The sequence below is a fragment of the Lissotriton vulgaris genome, chromosome 4_1 (genome assembly GCF_964263255.1).
Source record: "Lissotriton vulgaris chromosome 4_1, aLisVul1.2, whole genome shotgun sequence".
Lineage (NCBI taxonomy): Eukaryota > Metazoa > Chordata > Amphibia > Caudata > Salamandridae > Lissotriton > Lissotriton vulgaris.
Window position 1 is genome coordinate 1,038,733,439 of NC_141691.1, and position 21,483 is coordinate 1,038,754,921.

The 21,483-nt window shown below is 44.3% G+C and overlaps 1 protein-coding gene across 1 annotated transcript in view; it reads right to left on the bottom strand.

Moving 5' to 3' along the window:
• MTRR (5-methyltetrahydrofolate-homocysteine methyltransferase reductase) overlaps positions 1-21,483 on the bottom strand; it is a 403,763-nt gene that overhangs the window by 368,799 nt on the left and 13,481 nt on the right. Inside the window, exon 2 of the mRNA XM_086965276.1 lies at positions 20,620-20,773. Within this exon, the coding sequence (XP_086821402.1) occupies positions 20,620-20,763 (144 nt within the window). The 5' untranslated portion in view covers positions 20,764-20,773. The remainder of the gene's footprint in view (positions 1-20,619; positions 20,774-21,483) is intronic.

Sequence of the window (21,483 nt, forward strand, 5' to 3'; positions counted from 1 at the left end):
AAATCCACCCAGGACTGTTGGGGAAAAGTCTGTCTGTCCCTAAATTTTTGCCTATAATTCTCAGGTGTGAGAACATATTTTCTGACAAGTGTGTCTTACATAAGTGGATACCTCATACCATCTCCCTCCCCTAGGGCTAACAGTGCATCACTCCCCTTCACAGGGAATGTGCCTCCAAAGACTGGATCCCCATTTCTCCTCAGTTACCCTGTGCATCTTCAAGGCAATCTCATAAGAATCACACCCCTAGTGTAGACCATCCCCTCACAACATTTGGCACCAGGTACTTGTCAATGTGGACACTGGGTGGTTTGCTGCCACCATTGCTGCTGGACCGGAGTCTTTTTCTTGCTTTAAGCTCCAGCTCTTAAATACTCACTTGATGAGCCATCAATTTTTTTCTCTCCTACAAGGCTCTGTCTGTCTTTTTCTCCCCTGTCATTTTTACCTCCAGTGCCAATTTCATCTCCTCCAAGGCCATCTTGGCAGCAGCCTCCTCCTTGGCTGCCTCCCACATTCTGAGGTATGTTGCAGCTTAAACCCCCTTTCAGCTTTCCAGTCCACCAGCTCCTCAGGGAACAGGTTTTGGTCACACTGCTCCCCAGCCGCAGCCGTTGCAGGTAAGAGCGGTGGGCTGGGGGAGTCGACATACTACGACGGAGAATAAAATAAAATACAAAATGAATTTTAAAAAAAACTTACTTTGCGCTCACTGCACCACCAAGTTGGTGATTCAGCGAGCGCAAGGTAAGGGTTTTTCTTTATTTTATTTTATTCTCCCTTGTCGTGGCATGTTGACTCCCCCCACTAACAATACCCCACCGCTCTTACCTGCACCAGCCATGGCTGCTGCTCCCTGCTATGGGCTTCATTACTGTGAACAAGTTGTTCTTCTCCTCCTCGGGGTCTTTGGCTAGGCCCTCCTCCTCCAAATCCACTTCCTCCGCCTCAGGATCATCTTCTCCCTTGTCCTCTGAGACAGACTGCATTCTTTTAAGCTACTTAAACGCTTGGAGAGCTACCTAGAAGTCCATATTTGTGGCCTTCCTTACCATATTCAGCCCCCTCTCCTCTCCTCCCCCTCTCCTTGTAGCTCTGCCTTGCTGATGCTACCCATGTTGATCAGCTTCATCTCCATTGTAGTAACAAGCATTTGCAATGCAATAGGTCTCACAATTGTTTGAGATGCAGCTACAGGCATTGTAAATGGGATTTTTTTTATTTATGTTCGTTTTGCAGTGAAGTTATTTAAAAGAAAGAAAGTTCACCCCCTGCCATATTATAAGCTTTTATAACAACTGAACAGTAAAGCTAAGGCTCTGTTAACGTAAAGGGGTGTGAATGGATGAATAAAAATGCGACAAAAAAATCTTAAAATGTACAATGGAATGTATAGCAGGTGACAGGGACTACTTATTATTTAATAAAAATATACATTAAAAAACAGGTGGCTGAAGGCTCTTCTAGAAGATTTCAGGGCAAAATAAACGAATAAAAATAATATTTAGAGTGACGTTTTATTTGCTTTACCTAATATACTACCATTTTAGTAGTTAATAGAACACTCCACAGAATTATTTTGCAGCTTTAACACGCCTGAGTGACAGGACCGTGAGCTTGCAATGGATGGTATAGGATTATAGCCCTACCGTAAATTGAAAATCTGTTTTGAACATCACACATGTTGAACCCAATCCCAAAAGAGGTCTGCTCAAGTGTACTGGTATACATATTCAAAAATATATAAAGGTTTCAAGGATGAGTTAGTGTCAGATACTGCTACACCTCCATGTGATCTGACTGACCACTGAGACCCAAGGATCATAACCCACTAAACAATTCTATTTATATCTGGAGACAATTCTTGCATTGTAGACAAGAGCACACCAGCAACTTAATGAATAAAGAAAAAGTTCAAAAGCACAATAACGCAGCCAGCATTGACTGCGTAACAAATGAGGAGGGTGAGGAACAAAGATTGTGCAAGAGATACACACATTGTATTCCCAGCCATCTGACATGGTGGTCAGACTTTGATATTCTCTCACATCGCCATTTGGTGAGTGTGCGCCATACTGGATGTAAGAAGGGAAATTGCCATCACTCCATGGCTACTTTATTGCGTTGAGGTCACCGTCCTCTTGCACGGACAAAAGTATGAGCAAATAGGAAAGTGCACAGTGGACTCTCTCTAATCTAGAGTTGTTGCTTCACACTCTGATCGCCAAATAGGCTTAATGTAGGTGTGGCGTGCATTAGCTCCACCTCTCTAAAAGCTGTCACTCACTAACCCACATAAGGGTAGGAGACGCTGTACAAATATCTTAATACAATACAATACCTTGGAGACTCAGCCTAAGGGGTGAGCACCTTCCCACGTTATCTTGGTTTGATCCTCCTCTGACTCATGCCATGATTACGTACATGGCCACGCCTTCATTACAAGAGCCTGAAATTTATCCTGTACGCCCACTCTGTTTCCAAAAACGGTATTTTTCTGTACGATCTCCTGTTGTATGTTCTAACATTGACTCATCTGCACACTGATAATCTCTCTATAGCATTCAATAAAGCACATCGAAATAGGGTAAACATTCCCACTGCTTGCAAATAAATATATCCTTTGCAGCGCAGTCCAATCACAAAACATGAACTTGATGTGATTGTGGACATTATATGCAAAAATAGGGCTGTAGTCTGGGGTGTCAAAGACGCTTGTACAAATTATGTTCAGCTGATGTCCAGTCCGAGAAGTCTTGAATTACGGTAATGATGCCAAAGATGCTTATTGCCTCTGGGGCCGGCCCATCTATGATAACTAGGAAAACAAGCGATACATGACACAGGAGCGGCAACCAGTCACAGAGCTAACGAGAGCAGCCTTGACTCTGCCCACTCAGGCATCATAAATAACTTAATCTCTGCGCGCCTTCCAAAAACGAATGTGTCCTTTTGTAACATATGTGGTGTGCATGTAAAGAGCTCCAATACCTATTGATCAAGTTTGCACTATATAAAAAAATACACAAAAAAATACAAACAGAAAGGTTGTTGGGCAGCGGGGGTCATGGAGCGGTATTCGCCCGGCCCTTGTGAAGACAGATCAGCTGCCCACAAAAACCAGCAGGTGGGGACAGCAAGCAATGCACAACACAGGAGCGGCAACTGGAGTTCCAGAGGTAAAAAGAGCAGTCTTGACTCTGCCCACTCAGGCACCAAGAATAACTCAATCTATGCGCGCCTGCCAAAAATGAATGTGTCCTTCGATAACATATGTCGTGTGCATGTAAAGTGCTCCAATACCTACGGATCGAGTTTGCGCAATGTAAACAAAACATAAATACATGCAAACAACTGATAGGTCTCATCCCATTCCTGCAGTGGGGATATAGAGCAGCATTCACCCGGCCCTTGTGAAGACAGAGCAGTGAGTGGCCCCTGATAACCAGCAAGGCAGGAACCGCAAGCAATACACAAGAGGGAGCAATTCAATAATGAGCCAAATGTGAAGAAACCATGGAGGTGGAAAACCGCTTTTGTTTCTGTTGCTATAATTAAAATGCTAACCCTGCAACAGCCAGAAGGGATGTGCTAAATCTGCTTTAGCCAAAAGGAAGGAGAGGCCATCTCAGTTGTACAGTGTGATGGCCAACAAAAATATTCTTTGAGTGAAATCGCCAAAGGGGGGAATTCAGCACATAAAGGGGAGACATTTAGACAAATGCACCATTAACAAGCCAGCATTTTTCATTGCCACAGACAAACAACCAATGGAAATCGGTGGGTGTGCCAGAAGCCCACTGAAGAGATACAACAGGTCTTGCTGACAGCGCAAGCGCTGTCGAGGCTCGACCTAAAAAGGAGGTGAGAATACTTGAATTTAGAAAAAGGATGTCCGATTATTATAGTGTTACACTTAACTACTGTGTGGTGTTGTGGTGTTGTACAAACACAAGTACTGGATCCCACTACTGAACACCAATGTAAGAAACTGAGTTATTGTTGGGGGGGCGGGGGGGGGGAGGTGAAAGCACTTTTCAAGCAACAATCACACGTAAGGACAAGTGAAATGAGTTAGTCCCATGCTCCGGTCTGGGTTTCGCAGAGAGTCGGTGCACTGAACGCCCGAACGCCAGAGCGCCAGCCGTGTAACGCCAGAGCTCCAAGAGGCTGCCGCTGCCCCCCTGCTCCCGCTCCTGCCCCTGCTGAACTGGGCTTCACAGACTGCAGCGGGAGATCAAAGTGTTGACCGCTTGGGAGATCACAGCCCGCGACTCTCCCGGCGGCAGCGGGAGATCACAAGTGCTGCCACCTGAACTTTGAAGCTACGGCCGGCGACTTCCTAATCTTAGTGGCTCTGCTGTTCCCACCCTTGGCAGGGCATTATGGTGAGCGGAGCTCAGCGGACACAGTGAGGCGAAGCGAGGCGAGGCTGTGTGAGAAATATAGAGGTAAGTTGGCGCTTTTGTCACCGGAGTGAGGAGGAGAGAGGAGGAGGCCTTGGACAGGCACGGAGCGGTGAGTCACCGGCAGCCTGACAGGAGGTTTTGGGGTACCAGCAACAGGCCTACAGCGCTACACAGCGGGTTGAGACAGGTGGGGGGGCACTACCTGTCAAGTTCCTGCTTCTGCTCATCTGCACATTCTTGGTCATTGAACACTCTCCTGTGGCCTCTTCCCTTTGTTACTCGACCTGTATAGCTCTGTGTAGCTCTGCGCTAGTCCTCGGATCCTATCCACTCCCGAGAACGGTACCAGCCCCCTGCAGCTCCCCTACAGCCAGTTGTACCAGGAATACCTGGAACACTAGGAGTACTCCGGATCATTATGCGAAAGCATAGAGCAAAGAGCACAGAGGGGGCAACTGTTTAAAATCTTCACAGCGGGACTCTTTTAGCTTTCCCATCATTTCCACTTCACCGTCTTAACTGGTGTTAAACGGGCATAAGGATAGTGGCAGCAACCTCACTTTAACACTACTATAACAGAAAGCAAGCACCAGCACTAAATAGAATACAGCGAACTGCAGACAGCAACCTGTTAAAGAATAGTTAAAGAGAGCTAAAGCAATAAAGTCAACAAAGCCCGTAAAATATCAAAAAGATAGCAAAGACATTAAAGACTGGTTAAGCCTAGTCCAGCCCTGACTTAGTAAAATACCAGAAGCTGGTCTGAGCACATGGGCAAGCGAGCGATAGCAGAAGAGATCCTTGCCAAAGCAGCTGGCGACACGCGATACGCCGACCTGCGGCACACTGACCAAATGAGGTCCGGCAGAACAAGAGAGGCTTTGCCATCCAAATCAAAGAGCAGAAAAGGCAAGAAAAAAATCTCAGAGTTGTGCAAAGTGTAGAACCATCATTAGTTACGCTGGACCATCGACAGTGTGAGACTGCAGCACGGCCAGAACACAGCAGGGATATAAACTCCAGTCAACCGAAGATCTACAGGAAATTCAATTTCCTAAGGAGCCCAGGGTCAGCCCTCTTCTCAAACACCTCAACCCTAAAAGGTCTGCAATCTCCACTGTTACCGTTGCAGTCCCAAACCTCCATCCAAAACTCAGCGCGCAAAGAACACAGCGAAGTAGAAAGGGTATTAGACCAATCACCACACCAAACCCGTACCTCGGCATAGTCTCAATGGACACAAGTGCTAGTAATTGCCCCTCGACAGGCGCGCCAGGAGACTTAGGACCTTCCCCAACAAAAATCAGCCCTCAAGAGCTTCCTACTACAGAACATAAGCTTTATGAGACCCCCACATCTCTACCAAAATTAGATGCTAGGGATGAGGACGGGGGCTTTAACAAAACAAAGGCCGAGAGTGACACCAAAGGAGCTACGAGGAGAATGGACTTTAAGCAAGTCAACGCTACCAATGATAAACTCAGAAAAATCATCTTGTCCAGTAATCATAGTACCCCAATCAAAAGAATGGACTCTTCAAGCGACAAATCACTTTCAACTATGCCACCCCTTGACCAAGGATGCTTACTTGAACTAATTGGAGGAAAAGGAGTGAGAGCATGGAAACAGGATCTAAACCAGATAAAAGATGCGAGGGCGTCAATGTCCTTCTGACCACACAAGAAAGGGAAGAACTGCTTGCAACCTATTCACCAAAACATGATGAAAAAAAGGAAAAGGAACAGGAACAAAGTGAGGTCACCACCATAGAACCCTCTGAGAATAAATACCCCACAGTACAACCTACAAAAGGCACAGAAAAGCTTGCGCAAGCAAATAATCAAAATGCCGGGGTCTGGGCGTCACTGCTAAACACAATACAATTGACTGTTAACTCACTGCAATTTCAATCTGATAATATGGAAATCCAACTAACATTATTGAACACACTGGCGGTATCGACGAAAAATTGGGAAACTTGAACGGATTAATAACAAGAGCCCAATCCAACTTCCAATTCAGATGCAATTGCGATCAGGTTATCGATAAATTATCGACTTTACCCTCAATTCTAAGCAGCCTGGTCAAGGATATCAAAAGTGTAACAGCAGGAAAAACAGCAAAATGCCAAGGCGATTCCAGCAACTCAGAGGGACCATCCAACGCCCAAGTAACCAGCAATACGCATAGAGGAAATGTCAAGGCAGGTACAGAGGGAAGGGGCAGTCCCAGATATGGAGGATCTCCGAAACTGAATGCAAAGCAGCGCCGCCAACTGAAAAGGAAGGGGCGTAACCAAAAGCCCCCTCCAAATGTAACAGCTTTTTTTATTAATTTTCTCAGATCAAGCCAAACGTGATTGTAACTCAGCTAATGTAATCAATGCAAAACAAACACAACTGGCAACAAATGCCTCCAATCATTTTAGGAATCAAGAAGAAGCCATACACCAGGCACGTGCAACTAGGGTACACAGAGAAATGGGAGAAGATAACGGTCAAAGTATCACACACAGGGCTAGCAAGGATCATAAAGAAGAGGGAAAACAAGTTTTCACCATCACTCCTCACACAACAATCCTGGATAGCGGCCATAACAAAAAGCAATTACAATGCCAAGACTCAATGGGAGAAACAAGGGTTCTACACATTAACTCAGTGCCCTCATATGAACCAAGGGAAGAAGGGTGCACTGCGAAAGCCCAAAAGGTATCTAACACAAATCACAAAAACATCAACATCAATTTGACCTCAAACAACGGGCCTAGTCGAGAATCTTGGGGGAAGACAGTTAAGTCAGTAGGGTCAAATCTGGAGCCATTGCAGGAAGAATTTAAAGGGACTATCATACACCCCAATGGAAGATTAAGCTGGAGGCTCCCAGTCAGAGAGGCACAGCACGAAGGACAAGTTATAAAACAATCCTCCCCCACGCCAAGCAAAGATAAGCCTATCCTTAGGACCTCCACGGCCGAACCACCAAGTATCAAACTGGAAATACAGTCTAAAGAAATAACTGCCAGCATACTCCAATCAGAACTGCCACACACAGCAAATCTACTGCTGACAGCAAGTCCAAGAAAACACCAGGCAGCAGAGGTTTTAGTATTCCTCTTTTTACCTCCAAGGGACCTCAGGACATATTGAACCGAGGGAACATCCTAACATTAACTGGGTCAATACCTAATCTTACTGGCATAAGGTCAACAGATCTACTCTCTATAGAATGTATACACTCTACCAACCCTCAGTGCCTAGAGGCCACAAAAACAATGTGGACTAAAAGCGAAACTGCAGAGGCAATCTTAGCCCAACTGGACATATTTCAAAGCTGGGGCATAGAAATTGTTCCTTTCAAAACAACCAGCCTATCCATCGCCATTACTAAGTGAAGGAAGCCCAGCACCAACAACTCGCCAACTACACTCAAACTGTGTACTCCGAGGAGCACGGGGCAGATCCCGCCAACAGAGATCCAACACTGACTGGGATCAACAAAAAACGGCACAATGGGCAGCAGCTATAACAACCCAAGGCTTGAATAAGGAATCAATATCGCAAACCATCATCTTACGCACAGAGGAGCACTGACACGATGAGCAAGTTCAAAGCCACAGTAAAACAAAGGAATCCCTTCTTAGATTCTGCTCATGGAACATAAACGGCTTAGCTACAAAAATTGAGGACCCAGACTTCCAGCAATACGTCACAAATTTTGACATAATCTTTCTACAGGAAACCTGGCTCTCGGTTCCCTAGCACATTGAGGGCTTCATTTGCTTTGAGAGTCCAGCAAAAAGGAAGGGCAGATAGGGTCATTGCTCTGGTGGGTTGGCAACATATGTCTCCTCAACAAGCATACCCTCACCAACTCTTATGGATTCATCATCAAACGCTATATTGGCAATCACAATATCAATCCTCACAGATGTCGAAGAATTGGAAGTGTGCCTGATTAACTCATATGTACATCCCAAACGGAAAGTGAAAGACTCTACTGAACTTGTAAATCAAGTAGCAAAGTTCGCACCAGTGATGGAAAATCCGAACTTAATTTTGACAGGGGACCTAAATCAGTATCTTATAGGTCCGTCACAAGGAGAGGAAGTTGCTATACAAAATGGAATTCATAATATCTCTACACAAAGTCACCCACCGAATAGAAAGAAGAAGTACTCCAATAGTTGCCTACTCGCAGAACTAGAACATCTAAATCTGCGAGCCTTAAATGGAAGATTCTCGGACGAAACTCCACCAGTCGACTCTTACTATTCTCTTACAACAAGCTCCATACTGGACTATACCTTTGTAAGCTTTGCTCTCTTCCCATACATACTTGGGTACAGAATGGGGGATAAGGGCGATAGCGACCATCGCCCACAAGAATTTCAAATAACAGCGACCATAGCTAGACCTATTAGCACAGATGCAATTCTGGAGGGCATCTTCATATCCAATTTAAGAAGGATAAAATGCACAATAAATAAAAACTCTCAGGCCGAAGCAGCAATCCAACTCTTTAACTCGTCAATATTCAGCCCGGAAGACAAAATTGACCACAAGCTTTTAGATCAATACGCAGAAACAAAAAACAACTCCCAGAAAGCATGGGAGAAAAATAAAACTCGAAGGACCAGAGACAGCAGCTGAAACTCCCCAAAAAATCAATAAACGCTACACTACGCTGGCTGAGAAGATCCCCAGAGAACACCACTGCCCAAGCGTCCTTGAATAAGCAAAGGGCAAAATTAAAAAGTCTGAAATGGAACATCAACAGCAACCTTAAGAATGTGTTTTGGGCAAAACTTTTACACAACACAAACAGCAATAATAGTGCCCGCTTCTGGAAGACAGTGGACGGGATTATTCACCCACACCATAAGGGTATTGGGTCTCACATTTCGGAAGCAAACTGGGTACATTTTCTTACCACTCAATTCAATAATCAGACCGATAGTGCTGGATCCCTTATGGCTGAAAGCAGGACATCTGGATATCAAGATGGAGCTAGTAATTCGGGGACGAGGGATCAGGAGCTCCTGCTCAAAGACAACAGCCCTCTGACTTCAGACAACCGCTCACAGCGTTTTTTTAATCTAGAAGTGGATAGCCAAAGGGAGGAAGGAAGGAAGGGGCCCCAGGTCCGAACAGAATTCCACCAGCCCTGTTTAAAGGTAAGCACGAGGATTGGGCGGATATCCTGTATCCTTTATTTCAGGCGGTTAAATAGAATACCGGAATCATGGAAAGGCTCAACCATAGTGCCAATCCACAAAAAAAGGTGATAACGCTGAGGCCAACAACTATCGCCTAATAGCTCTAATAGACAATGCAGCCGGGCACTGTATTAGAGGAGCTAACAAACTGGGCGGAGATGAACTCTATAATACCGCTGAATTAGACCGTCTTCCGCAAAATGGCACGTACATCCACAAACATTCTCACAATCTCGCTAATAATCAATGCAGCCAAAGCCTCAAAAATACCTTTACATTTATGTTATATTGGCTTCAGTGCGGCCTTTGATAATGTTGATATGGCCAGATTATGGGTAAAACTGGCTCAATGGGGCATACCTCAGCCCACTTTAAACATGCTTAAACATCTGCACACAGATACCTGGGTGCAGGTGAAATTAGGTGGCGACTCACACATCTACGCAAAGGTTCCCACAAGAAAGGGTCTGAAACAGGGCTGCGTTCTTGCCCCGACCCTCTTTAATCTGTTTATGGCTGACCTTCCAAAGGCGCTCAACACCTGCAATTCCCACTCACCAAGGATTGGAGGGCAAACACTGTCAAATCTCATGTATGCCGATGACTTAGTTTTGCGCAGTCACAGGCACGTTGGTCTCCAGCATCTACTGACAGCATGCAGAACTACGCCTCAGAAAACAACCTAAAAATAAATCTGAGCAAGACACGGACAATGTCAATAAACAATAAAAACAACCTCCAAAAAAGCTGGTTCCTTGGCGGTACAAAACTTGTCCCAGTTCAAGAATACAAGTACCTTGGAGTGACATTTGACAAGGATGGGACGTTTAGACCTCAGAAAGAGGAAGTTAGAAGGAAATGTTTGCTGATTGCATTAACAATGAAAAATCTTGCAAGAAAACTAACGGGGCCTACCCTGACTCTGCTTCTGAAAAGTACTCCGGGCCAAATTACTCCCCTCAATTACCTATGGCAGTGAGGCAATGCGGGAAAGAGATGCAAAAGTGTTGGAAAGCTTACAGGTCAAGGCCCATAGAATCTTGTTCAGCCTTCCATCCTACACATCACCGGCTCAAATAAGGCTAGAGTTTGGCCTCCTACGGCAAGATCTAGCTAGGCATGGCACGTATATTATCTGTTTGCACAGGATCAGAAGTGGCACTTCAAATACATTAAATTATCTGCTGTGGCAGGACATACAGCACAGGGAGCAGTCCCAAGCCAGAAGCTACCTACAACTAGCCCTAGAATCTACCCAAATCACAGAACTTTGGAATACACAAATCGGCTATTCCAATTTCAAGAAACTGGTTTGGAAATCCTTAAAACAAATCTCTCTGGTGGAAGATAAAGCAACCTTCTCAAACAGATCGCATGCCTGGATGACCCTTAACTCCTATTAAACACTGGCTCCACAATTGTACTTCAACCAGGGCTACTCGAAGTCCATAAAAACGAACTTCTTGAGGCACAGGATGGGAATCCTTCAATGCGCTCAGAACCTCCCAGCATGGCAAAGGCCACCAGCACATGAGTCGTGCAGGCTGTGCAACACCAAACGAGGCGATATACTACACTTAATCTGCCTATGCAAGGACCTGTGCCAAGCACGGAATCAGCTTCTTAAAGAACCCTTCAGACAGAAAGGCATTAGGACCAAGAGACAAGCAGTGTTACCATGCTTTAAGCCAGGAAATACACAATTAAACTGTAGATTGGTCAAATTTCTTATGCTGGCTGAACAAAAAATGCCCAAGTCAACGGAAACGGAACAAGGCTAAGGCTGCAGAATGCTAAACAGCATATGTTCCTAACCAGACCACGACTAGAACATACTGCTAGAAGTAAAGGGTTAACCCTCACAATAATCGGAGATAACTGGACTAAAACAATCATGATAACCTGCAAAGAATCCCATGACTGGACTAGAAATAATACGTATTCATTTCATAGTAGTAAGACACAAAAAGTCCCACACAATGCCTACAACGAACTCAGACTTTATAATGGCAAAGACATTCCCAACAAGGGGTATTTAAATTTTGTTTTAATTAGATTCCTCTTCTGATGAATTTGATAAGTTATTTCTGTATTTTATGTAACAATTTTGCAATGGTTTTAAGTAACTATGCAGGCAATAAAGAATCTGAATAATCACAATCTCTATAAGGTTGAACTACAAAACTTACTAAATTAACCTCTGCCTAATTTTCCGGTAGCTTGGCAAAAAAAAGCAGTCAGGCTTAACTTGGAGACAATGTGTAAAGAATTTATGCAGCAGACAAACCGTAAAAAAGCCAAAACACAACACAAGAACAAGTATCACGTGATGGGTAACATTGCGGCTGGCTGACGCCGGTCGCTGATGCTTCCCAGTGGGGGGGAATGAGGGAGTCTGCCATCTGAAGGCTTGAAGCGGGTATCGGCTGCTTTATAATACTGTTGCGGTGCGGCGCTCTGTTTACGCTTACCTGTTTCAGGCCACCTCAAAATGCGTATGGTCACAGCGACGGAATCCACCGGCATCAGCGCTTTGAGGGGGAATTGGAATTGGGCGGCAGCTGTGCTGCGGAGGTCCCGTGTGGCAATGGCTCTAGCCGGGGTCCGGAATTGTGGTGGCAGAGTCAGCACAGGATCCGTGCATCCTGAAGGCAAATGTTGCAATGCGGTCCGCGGGGACAAGCTGTGCTGGTCTGACACGAAGCCTGGTTAAAGAGGAGATAATACAGCAGCAGTGTTTGAGGGAGGTAAAGGTAAAGCGGGGTGGATGGAAAAGGCCCCCTCTCTCAGGTACCTTTTCTTCCTATGAGTTTGGTGAATGAGGAGGTGGGGGCTGAATGTCCTAGAGGAGTTTTAATGCAGTCACCTAGTAGCGGTAAAGCTAGCAATTTTCTAACTTGCTAGGGACTTAAAAACCCCTCATACAAGAAGTAGGTATCATCAAAGTACGGCGCCAGAGAGAAAAAGTGTAATTGGGAAGTAAAGGATCCTACAATCAGAGAGCTGTTGGTAGTATCCCCATTAAAAAAGGCACCTAAAGAGACTGTGAGAGCTAAGAGGTGTGAGCCAAAGGAAGGGTGGTTACTCCCTAAGCCTCCCCATCACTTAGGTCGTAAAGGAACCCTGTTGGTGGAAAAATCAAGGTGACATCCAAGGAACACAGGATCACACAATGGTGGGTGAGGGGGGCGTCAATGCTACGGATAAGACTCCTAACCTGACACAGGGCAATGAAGGGCCTAGGTTGGATCAGGGCCCACAAGAGATTGCTCATTTTTACATATCCAACTTTTTATCTCATTTTTTTATATATAAATACATTGATTATAAAAAGTCTCCAAGAAACATACTTTCAATAAATTGGAGCCGTAACTGTTTTTCATTAGTTGTCCAAAATGTATATAAAAGTACAAAATAAATTAGAACAGACCAGGTAGAGAACCATGCATACACTCACATACATACTAACTAAACATCCATTACATTACAATCAAACATAGACATCCTATAACATTGCATCTGTTGTCCAGTATAAGACCAGATTCATTAGATCTACAAAATGAAAAACATAGGTCTAGGAGTTGGTCGACGTGTTTCGGTGGAGAAAACAGCAGTGGGGACCACCTTCATCAGGACCATGCAGAGACAATTTACTACAGGATCTCTACACCTGGAATTCAAGTCTGAGAACTTCTACTCATCATGACCAATATATGTGCCTATTCCATACTCCCCTCAAAGCGCACGGTGGGGGTTTCCTGTAACATATACACCAGCGTAGAACGAGGCTGAGATCGGCTTATCAAAAACTCTAGATTTAATTCATCATTTTTATTGTCATGTGTAGGGGACGCCACATTTTTGATTTGTCTTTTCTTGATCTACTTTATATGTTCCTTGCACCAACTTTTTTAAGATCACATAGGGTGTGATAACTTTTCTGTTTGAGAAAAACTTCTTCGTCCCCTTCTCAAGCCGCCTCCGCCTCCGACCGCAGTTCCTTCCATGATGTCCTGGCTAGGAACACCAGTGATATTGTGGAACTTAAAACTCAGAATAAGTCATTGCAGGATGCCCTGGAGAGGCTCAAAACACATGCCAGGCGTAACAATGTGAGACTCCTTAATTTTCCTGAAAACTTAGAAAAAATTACATCAAAGGCTTTGTCTGTAATCTTCTGGGGAAAGTCTACTGCAGGATAGGCCAGACATCGATTTGGACGGAAAAATCCAAAGAGTGCATAGGGACCCTTTTAGGTTACACCCAGCGAGGAAGGCTCCAAGGAAAATGTTGTTAGATTTTCTCTCTTACAATGTTAAAGAGTTAGTGCCGGGGTGTCCCTTGAAGGAGCATTCTCTGAAATATGGGGACCTCAGCTACCAAATGAGATAGGATGTTGGTACGAGAACAGCACAGAGACAATGGGAGCTGGGCTAAAAAATGAATGACCTACGCAGCAAGGGCACCCAGGTGCAGATGAAGTTCCCTGCGATTTTGAGGATAATGTGGCGGAACAAAATGCATAATATAAGAGAGCCAGAAGAGGTGGACTCTTTTCTGGCCCAGATGGATGGTTGTGCATAGTGGATAGTCGAGACTTCTTGTCCCAGCCACATGGGGATGAGCGCACCTATGAACAGCAATATTATTGGGATTTTTAGTCACGCCTTCATTTTCTCTTATTAATTAACTATTTCGTTTTTGTCTTGATTCCCTCCCTAAGCTCGGGGGGTCGCGAAAGGTGATCATCTCGCCTAGGGATAGGTAAGGGGGTTCCCCGAGTAGGTGGGTGGTGGGGGTGCACTGGGTGGAGGGAGCATGGGGAAATTTTGTTTAAAGTATGTCCTAGTTCTGTCATTTTTCCGTAGGGTTCTAGTGTTTGTGGGTTTTTCAACCTCTTCTGGGGTGGCAGCCGATTATGATGATAGGTTATAGGGGGTGTACGGGATCCGGGGACTGAAAATGGAAAGATGAATAGATTAAACCTGGTTCATTTCATAGCTTGGAATTTTAACGGTCTGAGATCCAGATAGAAGTTTGCCCAGGTCTCTGAAGAATAGTGTGGCGAACATTATTTTACTTTAGAAGACTCACTTGGAACGGGAGGAGTGCAGGTCTTTCTTTAATAAATTGGGCTGGGTCCGAGAAGCAGTTTGCTCCAACCAGAGAGGTAACTCAAGAGGTGTGGCTGTAATTATTAGAAAACAACTCGGGCATAAAGATACAAATCGGACTCCTTCGGCAGGTGGTTGGTTGCTAGTTTGGCGATACAGCGAATGCCATTAGTATGTGCCAACTATTATGGTTCATATGAGGATTCTACAGGAGCCTTAGTGAAACTTGAATTCAGTCTTCTACAGGCTACTGCTTCGGTAATAATTGGAGGAGACTTTAATATAGTGCAAATAAGACTCTGTATAGAACTTCTAAAGTTAAGTATGTTAGCCCCCCTTGAACCTCTGCAATTTAGAATACCATGATCTGTGAGCTTAATTTGGTAGACATTTGGTGAAGTAAGATGGGGGGAGGTAAGAGACTTCACCTTTTACAGCAAAAAATATTGCCATTACTCCCGCATGGATTACTTCTTGATAGATCAGGACCTATTAGGAGAGGTAGATGAGGTTAAACATCTGCCCGCCATTCTTTCAGATAGTTCGGCAGCTTTCCTATCTCTCAGGCATTATAGTAAAATAGGTATGAAGAGATGGCCCTAAAAAAGATTTGGCATAACGGAGCGCCCGGCCCCACAGGACTGCCTAGCTGCCTCTTCAGGGAGGACATGGCCTTTTGGTACTATAAACTTGCACATCTATACACAGAATGAAGGCTTTTGGAGGACGTCCCAGATTCCTGGAAGGGTCTCATTGTTGTAACCAATATACAAAAAAGGGCCAAACGCCGACCCCAGGAACAACCGGATGATTGCCCTGTTGGACATTGAGGGCAAGGCCTACGCAAGTACACTATTGCAGGAACTAGTTATTGGGTTTGCATCAAAGATCTTCTGCCCTTTTACCAGACCGGGTTCAGACCAGGGGGCTCTACCGTAGATAACATCACTGCCCTGTCATACTTAGTCCAACAAACGGTGGCCAATCGCTCCCCGCCACTCTTCGCTTGCTTCATGGACTACACAGCAGCCTTCGATGGGGTAGACCGTACCATCCTCTGTTAGAAATTGGCACAATGGAATATCAGCCGGTCACCATTACAAGCAATTAGATAGCCAAATACTCAAACCTGAGTACGGGTCAACCTTTCCAGGGATTTTGCCGCAGAGAAAATTGCTACAGATCGGGGGCTAATGCAGAGATGCATCCTGGCACCGATGATTTCTAATTTGTACACCGCCGATAAGAGCACTGTGGTAAATAAAATAATTACCCTGTCGGAATTTCTATACATTAACAAGGATCATGCATATAATGAGAGGCAGAGTCCGTGGTGTCCGATTCAGAAGGGCTTTATTCAGTAACTCGAGTTAAGGGAGAATCGGGTTCCATCACCACTAGGGATCAGGAAGGATCGTCATCTGAACTTTATTCACAGAGTTCATTATTTATACTTAAAGCATACATACATTAACTTGCATAGAGAAGGCGGAGCGCTCCAGGCGGAGCAAGTGAAAGAGAGAGATAAGAGCACATGGGCGTGTAAGAAGGCGTACACGTGGGTGTTCCCTTGATGAGTCATAGATGTGTCATAGGTGGGTGGATACATGGAGGGGGTCTGCATGGTCAGCTGGAACCTTTACCCTACTTGTGTGCGCGACTTGGTCATGACGTAAAATTGACGTATAGCTGGGGGGGAGCTGACTTTCGTGCTAGTAGAGAAACCTTGGATGTCAGGACGACCTGCACTTCTGGTATTATCTGATATCTTGAGTTTGGAGGATATATTATCTGACTTAAAGGTCGCTCGAGCAAAGGCTGCTCATCACTAAATGTTAGTGTGTGCATATATTTCTTCGTGCATTGCGTGGGGCCATGGGCCTTCTATGGATGCGGGTTCAGTAAATCACTTGAATGGAGACAGAAAGGCTAGGCCCTATCTTCTACAGGCGGAATATGTTTACCCTTTTCATTAAGCAGGAATGTGTTTCTGTGGAGCAGAGCAGATAACTGTAAGCAAAATACTGTCTTGGCAGGCCGGGCTGGGCACCTCTCGGCTGAGCCGGAAGTATGTGAGAGGTCAGGGATACATAGCTAAACTAAACTAAACTGCAGTTTTCAGAGTGTCAGGAGGCATGGAGCCTGAATTCGGGTCCTGGCTCAGCTGAGCCACAAAAACGTGCTCATTTCGACTTTTAAACGTGCGCCATGTAAATACATTGGCAACATAGGCCTCAGTGCAGAATTAACGTTTCTTTCATGGAGGGCTTGGTGACTGGCATGCTAACATTGGACGGAAATGCGGAGACATTATAATACAGGCATGAGAAAGGAGTTGCATGGAGACATGGGGTACATGTAGGGGACACACTGGCCACGTACAATTTCTATTTCCTCAGCACTGCACGGAGCTACTTTAGCCACCCCTAAGATCGGCCACACAAAGATCCAGCTGATGCAATATACCGACCACACCAAAATAGGTCTTAAAAAAGCACTTACCGTCCTCTCTGAAAATAACGCCGAAAACAAGCTGGTCGCTAACCCAAGCAAGTCCAAAATAGTGATTTTAGCCAGTACCCGAAGAAAAAAATGGCGAAGTGGAGGTTGGGTCCCCTCATTTTGGACTGTGTACAAACCTATAACTACCTCGGGCCTGGTTTAGCTAAACGGGCAGCCCACGGGTCCACCTCCACAAACTGCAGCAGAAAGGAAAGATGGTCACTTATGCGCTCTGGAAATGATATGCCATCGTAGATAGTCCAACAACTACGACCACTCAAAGAGTATTGAAGGTTAAATTACTAGAGTCCCTAAACTACGTGCAACAGGCATTTCCAGAGAGGTTTGCGCAGGACTTGGAAAAAATACATTGCACAGAGTATAAAAAAGTATTTAGTTTACCAGCCTGTACTAGAAATACCTTGATTCACACGGAATTCAATCTTAACCAACAAAAATTAGAAGAGCTGGCTGCCCTGATGAAATACTTTTATCTATCAACTGCGGCTCCGGAGAACACCATGAAAGCCGTCAAAAAAGTAATTTTCCCACAACCAAGTTACCCTTGGTCAGCCTTTCTGGCTACAGCCAAAGATCTTCTGCAACTTGCGACAGAGAACTGGGACCCTAGTATAAATCAACTATGCTACCATCAGTACAACAATAAAAAAGTAACTACGCTTACGTTCTCGCAGTCTGCACATGGAATCCTTGGCAGAAAGATTTTCATTAAGCCCAAAGTCTACCTCACATTCTGCTTAGTGACAAGCCCTACCTTGCTGTGGCGAGACAAAGCTCTATATCCGATCTAGCAGCCAGACGACATCCGTTCCCCCTAAAAGAATTATATCCAATTGGGAAAGCACGGCTGATCATTACAGAATGTTTCCTCTGCAATTACAAAAGAGAGTCCTTTGCACACATTTTACTTTGCTGCCCTGCCCTGCCCTGCGGCTAGTTCGCGGAATCCATCTCAGACCTATTCTTCTCCAACTGGGCACCCGCACAGCAAAGGAGGCTGTCCAACAGCTCTGCACTGTGGAAATTGTGTAGCACATGGCCAACTTTGGGAAATTTGTTTATCAAACTCGTACAACATTGAAGGACAAGTCTCCACAGGTTGAGTGCCGCGAACAGCCCGGCAGCCCCTAAATGTCAGGGTCACCGTCCCGGAGGTCTGGCCATCACTGAACAAGTGACTCACCTCTGGGCTTTATCAGCCTTAAAATCCTGTCTATGTCTCATGTTTTAAATAAAAGAAGAACAAAAAAACAAAAAAAAACTGGATTTTAACTATGTCCTGCACATATATTTTTCGACCCTCAAAAAAAAGAAAAAAAAAAAAACATTTTCATTCATTCATTACTGATATCATGGTAAAATTCCAGCAGATGCTCATTCGACTTTTTTCTAATCAGACTGCAAAATCTTTGTGAGCTCTGTATTTTGCGCATTATGGAAGTTATTCAGCTCTGCTCATTTGTGCAGAAATGTCATCACACAGGTCTTAACCAAACGCTAGGTCAAAATCACAGCAGACGATAAAAAAAAAAAAGTTTTTGGGCCTTTGTGCCCTGGTACGGTCAGTATATTTGCTGCAATTATCCTGCTGTCCAAGGAATGGCTGAAGACCATTGCCTCCACCCCAAACCTAATGGGTGTGACCCAAGGTTCTGCCCAATGAGATATAAGCTGTGGCATCAGTAATGTGTCTTCAATAAAAGTCATGTGATACCCAAGGTCACCAGGGACAGCGCTGATGCTGTCAATTATGAGGTATGTGGAGACCCATGAGATGTTTGTATCATGTAAGTGTATCTCACTTACATCCCAAAATATTGTGCTTTGTGTAATTTCGGTCTCTCGCTTAGGCTGATCTTGTCTTTTTTGCTTGCAAAAGGATTGGACTGAACGTGGAAGCAAGATGTGGCTAAAGTCACTGTGCTAGCGACATTCATCACATGACTTCAACAATGGTATTAACAATTATTTGAACTGGTATCTTACATGTATTTGGCAGACAAGGCATACTCAATGTACAACGTTCATGCGGACGACAGTCCAAGCAACATATGGGCAATACCTGTAACTCTCATGAGAACTATGTATACTGCAAATGGACTAAGTTTGTCCACACCTAGTCATGACCAGTTGCATGGTGGGGGTGAGACCTAAAGTTGCATAGCTACCTCAACTGGTGTACTTCAAGGTTTTTGATAATTAGACACTGCTTAATGACAAGGCTGGTTTAGTTCGCTTATGTCATCTTACTGCTCCCAATGCAATGTAAGCAAAACGTTAACGAAGTTTTTTCAGTGAATTTGAAAGACTTTTTGAATGAGAAGTGCTGTCCCTGTTCCCACAAAAATAACTCTGAACTGCCACATTAGGCTCCGGGTGCAGGGCGTGTGGACCCCGGCTCTCCCCAGTGTCACGCGCCTACTTCACACAGGCTATCAGCATGAACTGTGGGTTTTGACCACAGGGCGTGACTTCCGAAACACCCAACATTCAAACCTAGTACCAGTGCCCCAACATTCATAGTCTCTTACTTGGAGTTGAGGACGCAATGGTTGTCTGAACAGCAACAGATTTGAATAGAATAATTAATATCAATCAACTGTTTCAAGTATCCATAACGAATTTAAAGTAGTTTGTAGTTAATAGCAGAATGGCTTTAACTGGCAGATTTGCTGTTCTATTTCTGAGCCCCATCTAGTTGGGGTTAGAGTTTTGTAAAACAACTTTTTTATTTTTTTAGAATGGTTCATTTTTTAATATTTTTAAAAGATGGTAAAACATTCCATCAGCAAATCTTTATCACAAGGATTATGCGTTTCATATCGCATTTCTTGTATTTTCCAACATTTGACTTTGCTATAAGGTTGTATTTAAAAAGTGCACACAGACGATAACCCACTGAAATACATACTCCAGTGACTTCATTTCATTAGAGTCAGATGGAGGCTAAACTGATTTGTACATATGACACAATAGTTCAACAGCAAGCTGGCCAAGCACATATGCATGTCTTACCAGCGAGACCTCAACTCAGCAGACAGATATGCTCTAAGAAGCAGAGTAAAGAGGAGACATGTTTTTTATTACAGAACGTTATTGTGGCATATCACCCACCTCGAAATGGAGCTAATAACAGTAGGGTGATCCGTGTAGCAGACTGGGATAGAAAAAGGAAGCAAGGACTTTAAAACTTCAACGAAATGGAAGGCAAAAAGAATATGTAGCCAGGTCCCTGCCTTCCGCTCATTCCTTCTAATCGACATTAAAAAATGCCGAAAAACGTTAACTTGTAAAGCTCATAGGAGTTGCAGAGAGACGTCAGCTGAGACCAAGTCCAACATAATAGGTTTTAGCTCACCTCTTCGATATCCTTGAGAGAATGAACATCAGCAACCAAACCGTGCTGTTCTGCTTGCTGGGCGATTTCCTCAGCGATGGCTTTAGACTGCCCATGTTGCGTACCATAGAGCAGCAAAAATCGCCTTTTTATTTCACAACACATTTTATGGTAACTGTGAAACAGAAAACAAAGAAACTGTTATTTCAGGCCAACCAGACGTTAATAACTTCTAACCTACAAAGTGAATGTTTGGTTAAAGTTTAAAAAGGCACAACAACCACAAGTCTCCCTTTAGTCACCCACTACAGATTTGATGAAAACACATTAATTCCATGGGCACTCCATTTGCACATCATAAAGAAAACCACTCTAAAAACGTAATATAAAACGGATTAGTTCAAATGTATTTTAAACTCACAAATTATATATTAAACTCATAAAAGCATCCGTAAATATTAATCATATTCAAAATATTGCACAACCCCTTTCCTATTTCATTGTTCACAGTAGTCATACTAAAACACCTAAAATCTACCAAGAACAATTCTAAAAGTTCCAAGATTCTAGGCGTGGTGTTTCAGTCGTTTCTTGGTTCAACCCACCTTCATCAGGACATGGTTGTATGACGATCCATCGTCCTCAATGTCATTGCGGGAGTTCTCACCGCGGCAATTACATCGCAAATGCAGTCACATCGGCCATTTTATCATCGCACGTTGTTGCGACGCAAATGCGGTCATGCAATTGGATCGCGTGTCACATCGGCGACTTTACATCGCGCGACATGACAACGCGATGTTTAAGCCCACACATTTAAAACCGTTATAGCCAATGGGTTGGTGGGGGGGTTGGGGGATATATATTGTATTGCCCACCATGTCA